This window comes from Aquarana catesbeiana, linkage group LG12 (assembly GCF_042186555.1).
Source record: "Aquarana catesbeiana isolate 2022-GZ linkage group LG12, ASM4218655v1, whole genome shotgun sequence".
In the NCBI taxonomy this organism is placed as follows: domain Eukaryota; kingdom Metazoa; phylum Chordata; class Amphibia; order Anura; family Ranidae; genus Aquarana; species Aquarana catesbeiana.
In genome coordinates, this window is record NC_133335.1 from 158732345 (window position 1) to 158749906 (window position 17562).

Here is a 17562-nt window from a genome sequence, read left to right on the forward strand (position 1 = left end):
TGCACTTCCTCTGTCTACCAAATGTCTGAGATTCACGATGGACAACAGCTCCCAGCAGACCCGAATGGATATGTAAGCATGGATGCTCATCTGCAGCTGATAAAATGGATTCCTCTATACCTTCCTCGAAGGGCTCATGATAAATGATAAGGGGTCCATACACCTTGGGATCGGCATCTGTTTGATTTGGGACTCACAAGATAATTGGATGTGTTTTCAGCCCATTCACTCTGCCGAATCTGATTTGCTTTCACATAGACTTTTTGGAACATGAGAGAGGCTGCTGATATGTATTTACTCTATTTTATATTATATATTTTGCTTATCCACATGTGTTACAGGTCAATCTAGATCACACACTTGATTCAAATGTACCCATTGTGTCCACATTGGGCAACATTATTTTGCATTATATTTTATATCACTGTGGGTTTTTCCCACCCTTTACATAGAATTCACGCACCTTTACACTCTACACACTTTACACACTTATCCGTGTCACCTACCAGTGCCCATCAGTGCCACCTATCAGTTCAGCCTCTTTAGTGCCTCCTGATCAGTACCCACCAGTGCTGCCTCATCAGTGCCCATCAGTACCGCCTATCAGTGCCCACCAGAGCACATCAATGAAGAAGAAAAATTACCTGTTTGCTAAATTTTATTTTAAACTATGAAAACTGTTTATTTATTTTTTTGTTTATTTTTAAGTTGTTTAGCAAAAAATAAAAACCTCAGTAGTGATTAAATACCAGCAAAAGAAAGCTCTATTTGTGTGAAAAAAATGATAAAAAATTCATATGAGTACAGTGTTACATGACCACACAATTGTCATTCAAAGAGTGACAGCGCTGAAAGATGAAAATGGCCTGGGCAGGAAGGGGGTGAAAGTGTCCAGTAAGCAAGTGGTTAATGCAAATAATGCACACAATATAGTCTACTGAATTTAGCCAAACTGACCTTTACCAAAGTGAAATATAGCAAAAAAAGATATATAAAATGAAGTGTCAGTAGCATTAACACAACAGTTTGTTTTTCTGAGACCCCCTGTTGGTCATGCCAGTAAATCCATGTTTTTCCACTTTAAGGGCTCATTCACATTAGGTGCAGTTATCTACATTGTTCCACATGGAAAAACGCAGATAACTGCAATGGCACACAGAAAACGATAGTTCAGACCAGAACGCAAAGTTACACTACCTTCCAGAGAAGTGCGATATTATTATGCAACCTGTGCATAATTTTGCACTGCTCTGCTTGGTCCTGCATGTCACTGTGCTATTATATGAATGAAGTGGCACATTGTGCACTTCTAATAAAGGTAATTTTAAAAAAAGGGAGTTGTGTGATGCAATACAATGTACCTCACACCACCCCTGACCACACGGTTTACAGCCCAAACCCCTGTGCTGGCTGCAGAGATTTGGGCTGCAGCGCAGTGTTAATGGGACCTAACAGTTATATTACTGCTCACTCTGCAGTGAAATTGCGCAGCAGTATTGTCACCCTCTATACAGGATAGTCTTAAGGCCCATACACACTATCTGACTTTTTGACATCAAACATGTAAATTAGCTGTGTTAAGGCAACATCCGACCGTGTGTACGCTCCATCGGACAAACTTTTTCGGTTTTCATCAGACTTTTGTTGGCTGTGCGAACGGACAAACTTTCCGGCAACAAAAGTCAGATGGAGCAAAGTCCGATCTTGTGTACACAAAACCATCAGACTTGTACAAACACGCCTGCTCAGAACAAATGCAAAAGATCAGACAACAATACAGAAGTTGACCAAAGGGTGGCGCCGGAGAATTGAACCTCCTCTTTTGGTGTCATCAGTACGTTGAAACGTCACTACGTTCGTGTTTGTTGCCGAAAAAGTCCTGCCGTGTGTATGCTTAATTAGTTTACGGCCAAGCCCTTTGTACAAAAATCCACGGGAAAATTTGTACAAAGTCCGATCATGTGTATGAGGCTTTAGACATGGGGCCATTTAGGCTTTGACAAGTAGTTCAAATGGCCTTTTAAAGTGATTGTAAATGCTATTTTTTTTAGGCAACAGATTTATACTTACTTGCCCTGTGTAATGGAATTGCACAGAGTGGCCCTGAACCTCCTCTTCTTGGGTCCCCTGCTGGTGCTCGTGGCTCCTCCTCTTTGGCGAGTACCTACCATAGGAAGCCACTTCTTATGGAGGCACTTGTGGGGGTCCACTCCTGTGCTCCTGCCCCGCTGTCTGCATCTATAGAAGCTGTGCCCGCCCTCCCACTCCATCATCAATGGCTTTGATTGACAGCAGTGGGAACCAATGGCTCCCACTGTCTCTGGATCAAACGATGGCTCAGGTAAGTAAAAAAAAGGGGGGGTGAAAGGGCATACTGATGCCTAAACAATTTTTTTACCTGAATGCAAGAAAAATGTTTAGACTTTATAACCACCACAATAAATCCCAACTACAAATAATGCCCCGTACACACGGTCGGACATTGATCGGACATTCCGACAACAAAATCCTAGGATTTTTTCCGACGGATGTTGGCTCAAACTTGTCTTGCATACACACGGTCACACAAAGTGTCGGAAAATCCGATCATTCTGAACGCGGTGACGTAAAACACTACGTTGGGACTATAAACGGGGCAGTAGCCAATAGCTTTCATCTCTTTATTTATTCTGAGCATGCGTGGCACTTTGTGCGTCGGATTTGTGTACACACGATCGGAATTTCCGACAACGGATTTTGTTGTCGGAAAATTTTATAGCCTGCTCTCAAACTTTGTGTGTCGGAAAATCCGATGGAAAAAGTCCGATGGAGCCCACACACGGTCGGAATTTCCGACAACACGCTCCGATCGCACATGTTCCGTCGGAAAATCCGACCGTGTGTACGGGGCATAACAGTTTTCAAACACTCAAAGCCATATAAATAAAAGCTGGCTGTTTTAAGTCCACTGACAGCTTGGCCTGTTGCAGGAAATGGAAAGATACCTGGCAGGATCAACAGGCAATAAAACAATGGTGCAGGGGGACTTAAAGTAATTGTAAAGGTTCGCTTTTTAAAAAAAATAACAAACATGTTATACGTGCCTGCTCTGTGCACAGAGCAGCCCAGAGTCTCTTCTTCTGGGGTGCCCCAGCGGCGCTCTTTGCTCCTCCTCTTCATCAGGTGCCCCCACGTAGAGCCGCTTTCCCTGGGGGCACCCGTGAGGCCACACTCACGAGTCCTGCTGCTGTGTCTAGTGACACAGACAGCAGGACTTGGCCCTGCCCCCCCCGCTCCCATGTCACTGGATTTTATTGACAGCATCGGGAGCCAATGGCTCCTGCTGCTATCAATCTATCCAATGAGGATGGAGACAGCGGTTGGAGCTGCTGGGCTCATTCTTGTCACTGGAATGGACGGGTTCAGGTAAGAAAAAACATAGTCTAATGTGGTATTGCTGGTTACAGAGTGCATCTTATGTGTCTTTTTTTTTGTCAATGCTTACACTTTAAAACACCTTTATAAATTATATTTCCATATCATTAACCCTTTGGAGCCGGCGCCTCCTGGCCCTTTGAGGGGTTTAGGATGCTGGGAGGCGATGCGGGGTGGGGTTTATGATTGCTGTCACAGCGGTCACATGATTGCAAAGCTCCTGATCGCAGGGCACGCACTCTTGGCACAGCTGTATTTGCACTAATGAATGCAAATATGCAGCTGCTCGGCCAACCTATTTGAGTGTGGCTGGCGCCAAGAGGTTAAATCACATCTATACATGAAGGGAAAACATCCCAGCTGTGACATAAACAGCAATAAAAAACTGGCAGAGGGTGTAATTCTTCCCACTTCATTCTAAATTGAAGCAGTGATATGAAGATCTTAGAATTGCATATGTAAAATATACAGAAAGTTCTTCTAGACAAATGGAAAACCCAGTCCACTTACTTGAACAAGTCTTCTTGTCATTGTTCAGTTTGTATCCACTACGACAGGCACAGGTATATGAGCCCGGAGAGCTGACACAGAGCTGTTCACAGCCATGGTTCCCCAGAGCACACAGGTCTATTGCTATAGAAAAACAAATCAATAAATCAGGGGATTTTTTTGTCATAAATGCCACCTCTTTCCCCTTTTTTTAAAATGTCTGATATGTGTATGATAATGCTAGACAGAAAGAAGTGAAAATTGGTTCTGACAGATATAAAGTAAAGTGTGTTTTCATTCAAAGAAGCAGATCCATGATGAAAATACAGTGTGGGTGGACCTTGTTCTGGTCCTAGGTCATACCTTCCAACCTTTTGAGATGGGAATGAGGGACACCTATTAGCAAAAGTATGTAGGCATAGGACACACCCAATGCCACGCCCCCTTAAAATTATACAAAGAGAATTATAAATTATACAAACAATATTTGGTTAAACCTACAAGTGTTTTTTTTTTTTACCACAACTATTCCTTTATACTGGCTTTTCAAATTGACAAATGCAACAGTTTAGAAATTAGATGAAAGCTTTAGCACCTTTTGAAAGATAAATACAACTATGTAGATCAAATTAAAATGAGGGACAAATGAGGAGGAAAGAAGGACAGAGGGACTTTGTTCCAAATCAGGGACAGTCCCTCCAAATCAGGGACAGTTGGGAGCTTTGTCCTAGGCGGCTTGTTTGGATATGTATGGAGGAGCACCTAGTACAGAAGTTTGTGAGTGGGGCTAGGCACCCTAGTGGGGAACACTGGGAACTACACTCACTGATTTCCTAGGTTCTAGGCAGGAGGTTGTGGTCATGCGAAATCAGCATAAAAGCACAACTCCAGACTTAGAAGCGAGCCACAATGCACACAGTTAATCCTCTTTCAACCTGAGGATAACTTGCTGTACTGTTAACTCTAAACACTACAGACATGACTACAGTTAGAGAATACTAACTACCAGATGCCCCTTCCCTACATACCATAGAACTTCCGTAACTTTCAGGCTAGGACTTTAGGTAAGCTGTGCCGTGGGTCCAGTGCTAGTATGTGGGGAACCGGTTGCAAGTGAAGGTGCCAAGCCCTTAGCCCCTTTCACTACCAGAGTAACCGTCACCCTATGCCAAGTCACCCATTCCCTGGCTGGTTGGCTGCTAGGGAATGACAATAGCAGTATAGACTATATTAGACAGCAGCCTTCATGCTGCACTAAAATGTATTGTGTCCCCTCTAACCTACAGTCCCCTTGTTACAAGCCCTGTTATTTAGATACACCATGCAATGCACCACTTAGAGAGACTTCAGACCAGGCATTTAAAGGAACACAAACAGTATTTACTGAAGAAATGCAATCATAGAACAATCTTTGCAAAGCCACTTCTTACTAGTGATAAGCCGAACACCCCCCTGTTTAAACTCTTTTAAAGTCTATGGGACCCGAACATGAAAAATCAAAAGTCCCTATTTTGAAAGCTTATATGCAAGTTATTGCCATAAAAAGGGTATGGGGGCCCCGAGTACTGCCCTCTGTACTGTGTATACTAACAGCTGCAGCAAAACTGACATACTGTATGTAAAGAAAACAATGACATTTAAATTGATTTTGACCTTGGGGCCAGTGGATGGAACAACATCTGAGATACCCAGAAGTGTGTGATGCTGAAGATTTTCCAGCCACTGTTGCTCTAAACAGTGCAAAGAGACACTGATGGCAGGATAGGTGGCTATTAACCCTCCATCCAAAATTTTGGCCACTAGAACATGAATAGGCGAAAGGAGGAATGGAAAATTATCCAATGTTTCCTTCCACTTGTTCCTCTGACCCAACTGTGCAAAAGGAAATTTCCCTCACATTGGAAAGATTTCCTCTCATTTTCTGTTAAGCGTGCAGGACAGGAAATAATGAGAAAACAAAGTCTTGGCTTTAGATACACCTTTATTTTAGACAAAATGAATAAATGTCTAAAGAAGCTTAGGACAGGTTTTTGTCTTTTTTGTTGCTGCCAATACAGACAGATATAAATATCTGTCATAAATTCTAACCCCTCCCCACTCCTCCAAATCTAAAATAATATATTTGGGCTTACACTTTAGAAACTATTCTGTTACCAGTCAGTGTATGAAATTAGCAATATTAAACATATTATTTTCATGATTAATATTATTAAAAAAAAACAGGGCCAGTTTTGCCATCCCTGGAACGTGGACTTTGGCTCTTGCTCCTATGATTTTGTTACATGCTTGGCAGTGCTTTCTGTCTCAGCATCTGTCAAGCTTCTCATAAACCCCCTGCTGATCAGGAAATGACAGCTTTACTCCCTGACCTTAAATGACCAAAACGTAGTAAACTGTTAGGGGGTCAGCAGAAATACATGGTTTATTTCTCACATTTTTTTTCTGTTTTTCAAAAACAGTGTCAGTTACCACATTTCAACGTGAACTTACGTGAACAGGTCTTTTTATCGTTGTTTAGTCTGTATCCTTCTCTGCAGGCACAGGTATAAGATCCAGGAGAACTGACACATAGATGCTCACACCCATGGTCTCCTTGAGCACACAGGTCTATCACTACAAAGCAAGAAATATAGTAAATATGACAGCCCCATAATTTTTTTTTTATTGTATTTTAACACTGATCTAATACCTACTAAAATTTTACAATCAAATAAATAAACCTTAGTATAGACATAATTGGCCTGATCTGGCTTGCAAGGATTAGAAAATTTAGATCCACCCTAGGAGGTAATAATACATACTCCCAACTGCAAGAATTGCCTGCTATAACTCCTAAAAAATTTTCTAAATTGTACAAAGAGGCGTTCTCACATGACATTTGTCAAGTCGGTGGCCAGTATTAAGTCAGAATTCCGATTTCTGATTTCTGATCTTAGAAATCGAAATGTTCTCTTAACTCCGAATTATCAGCTTACAAGCCTTTTACTAGTGGTGGTTACATTTCACTGCCCCTGCACTGACTACCAATGTGGGGAGTTATTAGCACTGACACCAGTACTGGGGTTTTATTATTGCACTCACTGACCCCAATTCTCAGGGTTTTTTTTACTGTGTTCACTGACACTAATGCTGTGGGTTATTACTATGTACACTGACACCAATGTTGGGGTTTATTTGCACTCACTGATGCCAGTGCTGGGTGTGTTTATGGACACCAATGTTGGGGGTTATTACTGTGTCCACAGACACCAATGTTGGGGGCTATTATTGCATTCACTGACAACAATGCTGGGGATTATTATTATTATGTCCACTGACACCAATGCTGGAGGTTAATATGCCGCGTACACACAAGCGGACTTTTCGACCGGACTGGTCCGGCAGACAATTCGACGGTGTGTGGGCTTCATTGGACCTGCAGCGGACTTTTTCGGTCGAAAATCTGACGGACTTTAGATTTGGAACATGTTTCAAATCTTTACGTTGGAACTCCGCCGGACCCAGTTCCTATTGAAAAATCCGCTCGTCTGTATGCTAGTCAAACGGACGAAAACCAAAGTTAGGGCAACTATTGGTTACTGGCTATGAACTTCCTTATTTTAGTCTGGTCGTACGTCATCACATACGAATCCTTCGGACTTTGGTGTGATCGTGTGTAAGCAAGTCCGTTCGTTCGAAAGTCCGTCGGAAGTCCGTCAAAAGTCCGTCGAAAGTCAGTCGGAAAGACTGTCGGACCTTTGTTGCTGAAAAGTCCGCCCGTGTGTACAGGGCATAACTGTGACCAATGACACCAATGCTGGAGGTTTTTACTGTGTCCTTTGAAAATACAAAGAAGGAGAAAACCAAAGGTCGGACTTTTGAGAGAAATTGGACCACATTGATTGAATAAAATTCGAATGTTATTTATAAACATAGAAATATGAAAGATAGCACGTAGAAACATGCCATTATAAACATGTATGCACATATATACAAAGTATGGCCAAGAAAGGCCTAATCTTTGAGATAGGTTATGTGATATCAAGTGAATGAGCCCCTGTGCGTCAATGCGTTTTGCTGGGCCACTTCTTCAGGACACACGAAAGGAAATTTGCCTCTGAAGTCCAGCCTTTGGGTTTCTCCTTCTTTCTATTTTCAATGACTATTTACAGATATGGCAATAGGAGTGGTTTCAACAATTGTAATACTACTGTGTCCAGTGACACCAATACTGGGGAGTTATTATTGCATCCACTGACCCCAATGCTGGTGGTTATTATTGTGTTCACTGACACAAATGCTGAGGGTTATTACTGTGTTCACTGACACCAATGCTGGGGTTTATTACTGTGTTCAGTGACACCAATGCTGGGGGTTAGTACTGTGTTCATGGACACCAATGTTGGGGTTATTTCATTCACTGGCACCGCTGTTGACAGTTAGTATTTTGTCTACTGACACTAGTGTTGGTGGTTATTATCGCATCTAAGTATGTGACCTGAAACAAGTTTATAGATAAGGGGTTCTGAACCACATTTACAGCATGCCTTTTCTATGGCTGTGAAACAAAATTACTGGAAGTTATACACTGTCAGCAATTTTAGGAGGCTAGCAATAGCAGCCCATTGCCGTCTCCAATGAAGACATCTTGCTTCATAACTTTTCGCTTTAAGAATAAAATCTTGGAGCGAGCAAGCTTTTTTCAGCAACCCACAAAGAAAGTACAGATCTGCAAGGGATAGCTTTTAGTGACGATCTCAGGGCAGGACAGGCCAGCATGTTTGGAGCTAAATAAGGTATATATGGCCCTTCAGGGGTTAGGTTAGTGTTAGGTTAGCTTATTGTTGGGGCATAGGGGTTGAAAATGAACTGCACCCAAAGGAGAAGCTGAGTGTGAAGGAGAGTCAGCTGCCCACCGATAAGATGCTGGCACCTAAGAGCAAAGAGTCGTGTCAGGTGAGAACATTGCTAGATCCTGTGTGTTTTTTTAAAGTCAGCAGCTACAGTATTTGTAGATGCTGACCTTTACATTTTCGTTTACAGGCTGAAGCTCCACTTTAAAGTGTAAGTTCACCTTTACAGAAAAACCTGTAAGGTGAACTTACACAGGACCCCCTCCTCACCCCCCCCTCCCGGTCGTGCTGACCTGGACTGCAGAAATCTGCCGTTCTAAGCCCCGGTATATCTGTGTCAGGAGTCCGGGGCTTAGAAATCCCCTCGGCATCCATGCGTCTTCTCCATAGCTGACAGGACAGGCTTTGCGGCTGCTGATTGGTCGGCACTGCCCATGTGACAGCGCTGGACAATTAGAATGCTCCGAAACATCCCTCCTGATGAGGTATGTTTTGGACAGCTCTGGGGATTTCTAAGCACTGGACTCCTGATGTGGATATACCATGGCTTATAACCGGAGATTGCCACGGTCCAGGTCAGCGGGACCGGTGGGGTGAGGAGGGGTACCTGTGTAAGTTCACCTTACAGATTTTTCTAAAGGTGAACTTACCCTTTAAAGTTAGGATTTGGAGTTTAAGTGATAGGTTAGGTTTTGATTATTTGAGGGGTAGGATTTGGGTTTAGGTGAGGGAACCATTTAGACTGGCTCCATATCCATACCTGCATGTTGCCACAAGCATTTTGATTGGCACATTGGTGACACATATTTATATTTTGTATTTGTAATTTGGGGGGCATCCTGAACATTTCTAAAGGGCCCCAATGCATGTCAGTGCAGAAATCAACTCACCTTAAATTTCAAAGCGCCACAGTGCATAGATGTGAATACTTAGGCACTGTGCGTCAGCAAAAGTTGGTCAGGTGCCTGCAAGCTAACAGAAAGATTGTCTTATAATTTAAGACCTGTATCTGGGCTAGATGCACAGCAAGGCAGGGAGGAATAGTGATATGATTTGCACGGTTTTACTGTAGCATCTAGATTAGGAATTCAGGACTCCTGACCTATATACTCCTCCAATTGCTTCAGTATTTTGTGATCCACTGAGTTCAGAAGTCATTGAAAAGCATGGCATAAAGTTTTTGGAACAACATTGTGACAGACCAAACTGGGACAGAGGCTTTTGGAAGGGACTAGGGGCAACTTTCCTATCCACTGATTATGGCCCATGGAGGAAGCTGTATCTTGATGGAAGACCCGAGCTGGGTGCTGGACGGTTCTGTCACATTTGGTGGCAAGTGGTGGGATGGTTCCTGTAGTCTGGGACATCTAAGCCACCACCGAGATCTGAGGTCCAGTTAACAGAAGAGAAGAGGTACAGATACCAGCCGCCATGGAAGAGGAATTCGTAGGGAGACTGCAAGAGATGTACCTGCAGCACAGAGGACCAGTGCCAACGCAGGTCCTGCTGGGCTGGTATGCCTCTGTCTGCTAGCAACTCTGGAAAGAAGGGATGGACCAAGAGTAGCGCCACCGGGGAACAATTCTCCCCTCCATCCAGGAAAGGTACTTGTTGCAATATGAAGTTCGGGTGCTGTTGTTGGGGGAACAACCAAACAAGGAGTGAACAGATGAGTTAAGCAGGCTGGGGCAGAGATGTGGCTGGATGAGAGCTACAGAGCCCTCTGATGGCATGTAGCCCAAGTGTGCCCTTGGACAGTGGACAACAGCGATGGAAGGCTTTGGCTACAATGGCCTGAGGCTGTTGTACAGGAGGCTGTCACAGGACCCTGACTTTGGAGTGGAGGTTGGAGGAAATCATGGATTACAAAGAACAGATGCTGACATCTCGGAAGCGTGCTGGGCACAAGAAGAGTTGGAGTTTCTAGCCATTCAGGAATGGGAGCTGGAACAAGCATATAACAAAGCCTAACGAAGCTCAACAGTATGCCCCAGCACCCGTGGATGTTATGGATTATAAGTTACCTGCCAAAGCGCTGGCACTGGGCCCAAGTGCTGCCAGACCATGCCCTGGTTTTTTTAGTAATTATAGAGACTGGGGATTTAATAGACTTTTCCGCTGAGGAGGAACAACCCAGTTAACCTCCAGCAGAAGAGCTGGCATCAAGGCAGAGCACTGCTGACCTATGCCTGCAACCCTGTAGGATTTGTGCAAGGCCACTGACTTAATTTTGCTTCCCCGCGAAAAGCTGGCATCAGGGCAGAATGTCACTGAGCTCTGCCCAGCACCAACAGCAGCTTTAACCTTCCTGAGAGAAGAGGCAGCCAGCCTTTCTCCCACACCATTGACAGGGGCATGGGATTTCATGCTAACAGCATCTGTGGAGTTACAACAAACTTCTCCAGCTGAAGTGCTGGCAACCAAATAGTGGGTCCAATACCTCTGTCCCACAACCGCAGCAGTTCTGGAGGCCCAGAGTGAGAAGGTGGCGGTTCTTCTTTTCCAGCATCCACAGTTCAGGAGAGGAGGTGGTTGTCCTCCATCCTCAACAGTCAGCCAGAGCAGAGGAAAAGCTTTTGCCTCCCCAGCAAGGATCCGTGCTCCTGGGAGACAGTACCATAAGAATTTCTTCCCAGCAGCTTGATGAGACTACAGGAGATGGAGCAGCAGGCTCATCTCCCCAGCAACAGTTCAAGGACCAGGGAGGACAAGAAGTCATCCTCCCTCCCCAGCGGCAGATCCACAGGCGGGGAGAGTCTTCCTCCCTCCCCAACAGCAGTGTAGGGACTCTCCACAGCAAGAGCCTGATGTGCAGGGAGGGGAGGAAACTGTCCTCACTCCCCAGGGGCAGTCCGAGATGACAGGAGGGGAGGAAGCCACCCCCCTCCCCAAAAGCAGGCCAAGGACCAGGGAGAGGAGGTGATTGTCCTCCCTCCCCAGCAGCAGATACACAGTCTGGGAGTGGAGGAAGCCAGCCTCCCTACCCAACAGTTAGCTGCAGCGGATGATGTGGGATCCCCAGAGGAAGCGTTGGCATCAGGACAGAATGCTACCAATCTCTGCCCAGCACCAGCAACAACTCCGTAGTTTCATGGACCCGGGCTGGTGGGCCCTCTCCCCAGCGACAAGTTGATGTAGTGAAGCTCCTACTCCCAACTGAAGCGCTGGCAACAGAGCAGAGCGCCACTGGCTTCTGCCTAGCACCTATAGTGTCTCCACAGCTTCAGGGAGCTGGGACAGTTGGCCCCTCTCTCCAGCAGCAGACCGAGCCCCAGCATGGTAAGACCATCCAGCTGAAGTGCTAACAGCCGGACAGAGAGTCCACACCCTCTGTCCCACACCTACCGATGACAACTATTCCCTGCAGCCAAGAATGGAAAGCACGTGGACCAACTATGTAGGTTCACTCTGCCTGACTAACACAGGTCCAGACCACCAGGTGGAGGTCTGGGACCTTGTTAGTCTAACTTTAATGGGGGAAAATGTGACAGACCAAACTGGGACAGAGGCTTTTAGAAGGGACTGGGGGCAAGCCTCCTACCCACTGATTTTGGCCCATGGAGGAAGCTGTATCTTGATGGAAGCACCAAGCTGGGTGCTGTGTGGCTCCGTCACAAACATGACAGCCAGGCAACTGACTTTTTCAGAAGGAGATGTAAGCAACAACTCCACATTCTTTCACAACAGGCTTGATTTAAAACTAATTTCTGGGGTGAACTTGAAAACTTAAATGCTCTTTTAAATATTAGACTTTCATGTAAATGTAATCAGCAGTGGGACAATAGTCTTACAGGTACGTGAAAGGATGCTAAGTTCCATTCGTTATCAGAGTTGTCTAAAGCTGATTTTTACCCCAAACCATTTAGTCAAAATCATTACTGACTTTCCAATAGGCCTGCTGAACATTGTCTTATTAAAATCTTTTTCACAATTCCTAAACTTGGAATATCTCAAACTAAATATCACAAATCCCTTCCTTTTCAGTTTATTTGGCCACCTACTGTACATCCTGAACATCTGCAGGTCTTATGCGAACCTTTTTCTGCATAAATTTGCTTTAATGTGAGCTCTGTTCTAGTTCTCTTCTTATGCTCTGACTTAAGTAAGGAATGTTTATTTAGCTTTAGGCTGAACAAGCAGTCTAAGAGTGAAATCCTGAGGTTGTTGGGGCATGTGGGTGGTCCATTTGTATACAGAGGTCTCCACACCATCTGGGTCAAACAAAGTAATGAAGGGAGAATGGCAGCCATTTCTAAAAACTGGCAAATTTAAACAAAAGGTATTTCAACTCACAAGAAAGTAACCTTTTGGCTATTGTTGGTGCTCCTGTGTTCATGTGTTCTAATTATTGTAGCTATTCCCCGAAGAAAGTGTTTGAACAAAAAATGGATCTATTAGGAACATAGTGTAGCTTATAAAACTAAAATGTGGGATACCTAGTTGCAGTTTGTTTTTGTCTATACATTTGTAACAGTGAAGGTTAGAAGACATACAGTATATAGTATAATGCCTATTTCAAATTCATGGGTAGAGGGAGCAGAGGATGGAGTGGAGTGGAACAGAGAAATTTTAATATAATGTATATACTATATACATTATATTAAAATTTCTCTGTTCCACTCCATCCTTTGTTCCCTCTACCCATGGATTTGAAATAGGCCAAGTTCCCCTTTGTTCTATTCTTTCCCATGTATAATTTCTTTTTATTGCCATGCTATAAATACATAACAAAAGGTTGTTTCTACTTACTAGAACATGTCTTTCCATCTGCATTAAGCTTGTAACCTGGGTTACACTTACAGTAGTATGAGCTAGGAACACTAACACAGATATGTTGGCATCCATGATCCATTTCAGTGCACATATCTACACCTGAAAAAAAAGATAATATTCATATTCAGATTTGATATGAAGAATCTTTTCACTATAATTTAATATATTATAACCTGAGACATCATGTAACACAAATGACCCTAAGTTCATTAAGGATATGTTGACAGAACCTAGCTTCCCACTGCCACTGGTTCTTATGAAAGTGCAAGTTCTTGCACTGGTGGCATCCCTAGGAACCACTGAAGTCACTGGGAATGCTTACTCCTTTTTAAGCAAAGGGGCAGTGTTAGCACTGACATCACTACCCAAACATGGCCACTGTCCATATTTGAACAATGATGTCACCCCCAGCCCCGCCCTTTCCCTTTTACACCTAATGACAGCTTGGGGGGGGCTGTCATTTGGCTATCTGTACCATTGGGGTGCGTGGAGTTTCTTGTTATTATTTTTTTTTTTTCACGCCGACTCTGCAGGCAGCAGGCGTTGTGTTTAATTATTGGATTGGATTTACAGTGAGGGACATTTTTTTGGGGATTTTTACATTTTTAATAAAGGACTTGTCAACCATTTGGGTGTCTTTATTTGTAGGTTACAATGATTTTTTTGGTGAATGAGTAGGGGTACTATGTACCCCTACTCATTCATGTAGGGGATCAGTACCTGGGGGCCCCTTTATTATTAAAGTGCCCCTTTATTATTAAAGATTCTGATAATACCCCCACAACCAACTGAGGCCCTTTTCCTCATCAACATGAACACATGGTGTTTTGCCAGGAAACTGTCAATTTTTGGCAATTTTAAACACTTATTTCCTTTGCAAATGTCAGTGCTGCTGCAGCACTTTCTGTACATCACAGATATGTGTCCCGCCAGGCATGTTATTTAAAGGTATTTGACATTTGTAATGTTTCATTTTAAGCATTAAAAAAAAAAAAAAAATCACTGATCCTGGCTGAATATGTTTATTTTTTTTGGCAACCCATGCTATTTTGACAGATTGGGCTCCCACTGATTTCAGTAGGGTTCGGGTTCAGCATTCAAACTTCTTTAAAGCTCACAGAACCCTACTCAAAGCAAACCCAGGGCAGCTTGGCTTATCATTATATTTCACTAATCTTCCTGCTGCAAGAGCAATTTAAAATACAGTTGCCACAAATCTTTGTAGAGAATAAGGGGATCTATAATTGGAATTTAAGGGGGGTGTAATGTGTCAATTACATTATTGCTCTCCAAAAATGGTGCCAGGAGTGAAGTAGTACCATTAGAATAGTGCACACACTACTTTCTGTCCCTGCTATTTCTTGGAACTCTTCTTTTATGTGGAGTGCAAGTAATGCTAAGGGTTTTCAACCAAAATGCACACTTGTGTTGCCTGTTCATGCTTATGTAATGTAGAAAAGGCAGCAGGCAAAAACTTTTTTCTTGGATTACCTAATCAAACCAGATGCAGCTGTAATGTAAAGGGGGTTACTTACTAAAGGAAAATCCACTTTGCACTGCAAGTGCACTTGAAAGTGCACTTGGAAGTGCAGTCACTGTAGATCCGAGGGGGACATGCAAGGAGGATAAAAAACAGCATTTTAGCTTGCACATGATTGGATGATAAAATCCGCAGAGCTTCCACTAATTTCAGATCTACCCCTTAGATTCAGAGCGACTGCACTTCCAAGTGCACTTTCAAGTGCACTTGCAGTGCAAAGGGGATTTGCCTTTCGTAAACAACCCCCAATGTGCTGTAAGCAAGGATGGATTCCTGCTACAGCTGGGATGCCAGAGACTTGCCAAATACTTTGCTGAATGTAGAAATGTTTAATGTGAATCTACCCTGGTTATTTTGATACTACTCTTGGCGTTCATACAGTGGGGAAAAAAAGTATTTATTCAGCCACCAATTGTGCAAGTTCTCCCATTTAAAAAGATGAGAGAGGCCTGTAATTGTCATCATAGGTATACCTCAACTACGAGAGACAAAATGTGGAAACAAATCCAGACAATCACATTGTCTGATTTTTGAAAGAATTTATTTACAAATTATGGTGAAAAATAAGTATTTGGTCAATATCAAAAGTTCATCTCAGTACTTTGTTATATATCCTTTGTTGACAATGACATAGGTCAAACGTTTTCTGTAAGTCTTCACAAGGTTGTCACACACTGTTGTTGGTATGTTGGCCCATTCCTCCATGCAGATCTCCTCTAGACCTGTGATGTTTTGGGGCTGTCACTGGGCAACATGGACTTTCAACTCCCTCCAAAGGTTTTCTATGGGGTTGAGATCTGGAGACTGGCTAGGCCACTCCAGGACCTTGAAATGCTTCTTACGAAGCCACTCCTTCGTTGTCCAGGCAGTGTGTTTGGGATCATTGTCATGCTGAAAGACCCAGCCATGTTTCATCTTTAATGCCCTTGCTGATGGGACGAGGTTTGCACTCAAAATCTCACGATACATGGCCCCATTCATTCTTTCATGTACAAGGATCAGTCGTCCTGTTCGCTTTGCAAAGAAATAGCCCCAAAGCATGATGTTGCCACCCCCATGCTTCACAGTAGGTATGGTGTACTTTGGTTGTAACTCAGCATTCTTTCTCCTCCAAACATGACGAGTTGTGTTTCTACCAAACAGTTCTACTTTGGTTTCATCTGACCATATGACATTCTCCCAGTCCTCTTCTGGATCATCCAAATGCTCTCTAGCAAACCTCAGATGGGCCCGGACATGTACTGGCTTAAGCAGGTGGACACGTCTGGCACTGCAGAATCGGAGTCCCTGGTGGTGTAGTGTGTTACTGATGGTAGCCTTTGTTACGTTGGTCCCAGCTCTCTGCAGGTCATTCACTAGGTCCCACCGTGTGGTTCTGGGATTTTTGCTCACCGTTCTTGTGATCATTTTGACCCCACGGGGTGAGATCTTGCGTGGAGCCCCAGATCGAGGGAGATTATCAGTGGTCTTTTATGTCTTCCATTTTCTAATTATTGCTCCCACATTTGATTTCTTCACACCAAGCTGCTTGCCTATTGCAGATTCAGTCTTCCCAGCCTGGTGCATGTCTACAATTTTGTTTCTGGTGTCCTTCGACAGCTCTTTGGTCTTCACCATAATGGAGTTTGGAGTGTGACTGTTTGAGGTTGTGGACAGGTGTCTTTTATACTGATAACAAGTTCAAACAGGTGCCATTAATACAAGTAATGAGTGGAGGACAGAGGAGCCTCTTAAAGAAGAAGATACAGGTCTGTGAGAGCCAGAAATCTTGCTTGTTTGTAGGTGACCAAATACTTATTTTCCACCATAATTTTCAAATAAATTCTTTCAAAAATCAGACAATGTGATTGTTTGGATTTGTTTCCACATTTTGTCTCTCATAGTTGAGGTATACCTATGATGACAATTACAGGCCTCTCGCATCTTTTTAAGTGGGAGCACTTGCACAATTGGTGGCTGACTAAATACTTTTTTGCCCCACTGTATATGGTCTCATGTTTTCTACAACAATATAGTAAATACAATGCATATAAATGAAAGGGTAAGTTAACCCACAAATTATTTGTTTTTGAATGTTATTGGCTTGTACCACCAACTGGATTTTATTATTTTTGGATGCTCTGGGCAGTAATTCCAAATTCAGTGCCAAACTGCCATACCAAGTATTAGAGAATACAGTGAGAAGAGTAAGTTGACTTTCTTGTTTGACTTTTGGCATAAAATAGCTGCAGCAGTGAGCCAGAGCTATAAGAAGCCAGGCATGGTCAAACCAATAGGCACCCATTAAAAAACATATAATACAAAAATATAACAAGTTAGCACCTCAAGTAGCCAGGCTTTGTTCATTCAAATATTTAGTTAACTTAAATATTTATAACAGGCAGCACATTTTTTAGCTCTTACTGAACTTATTAAAAATAGGGCATACTAAATTGCCTATGACAATTATTCAAATCCTATTATTAATAAGGTAAATTCAGCTAGGAATTATTGAAAACAATGCATAAAAACAGC

General features: G+C 43.2%; 1 protein-coding gene across 1 annotated transcript in view; it reads right to left on the reverse strand.

The window, feature by feature from the left end:
* The window catches only part of MATN4 (matrilin 4), a 162941-nt gene that overhangs the window by 54336 nt on the left and 91043 nt on the right, over positions 1-17562 (reverse strand). The window contains exons 4-6 of the mRNA XM_073606123.1: positions 13485-13607; positions 6394-6516; positions 3925-4047 (exon numbers count right to left, since the gene is read on the reverse strand). Coding sequence (XP_073462224.1) covers positions 3925-4047; positions 6394-6516; positions 13485-13607 — 369 coding nt within the window. The remainder of the gene's footprint in view (positions 1-3924; positions 4048-6393; positions 6517-13484; positions 13608-17562) is intronic.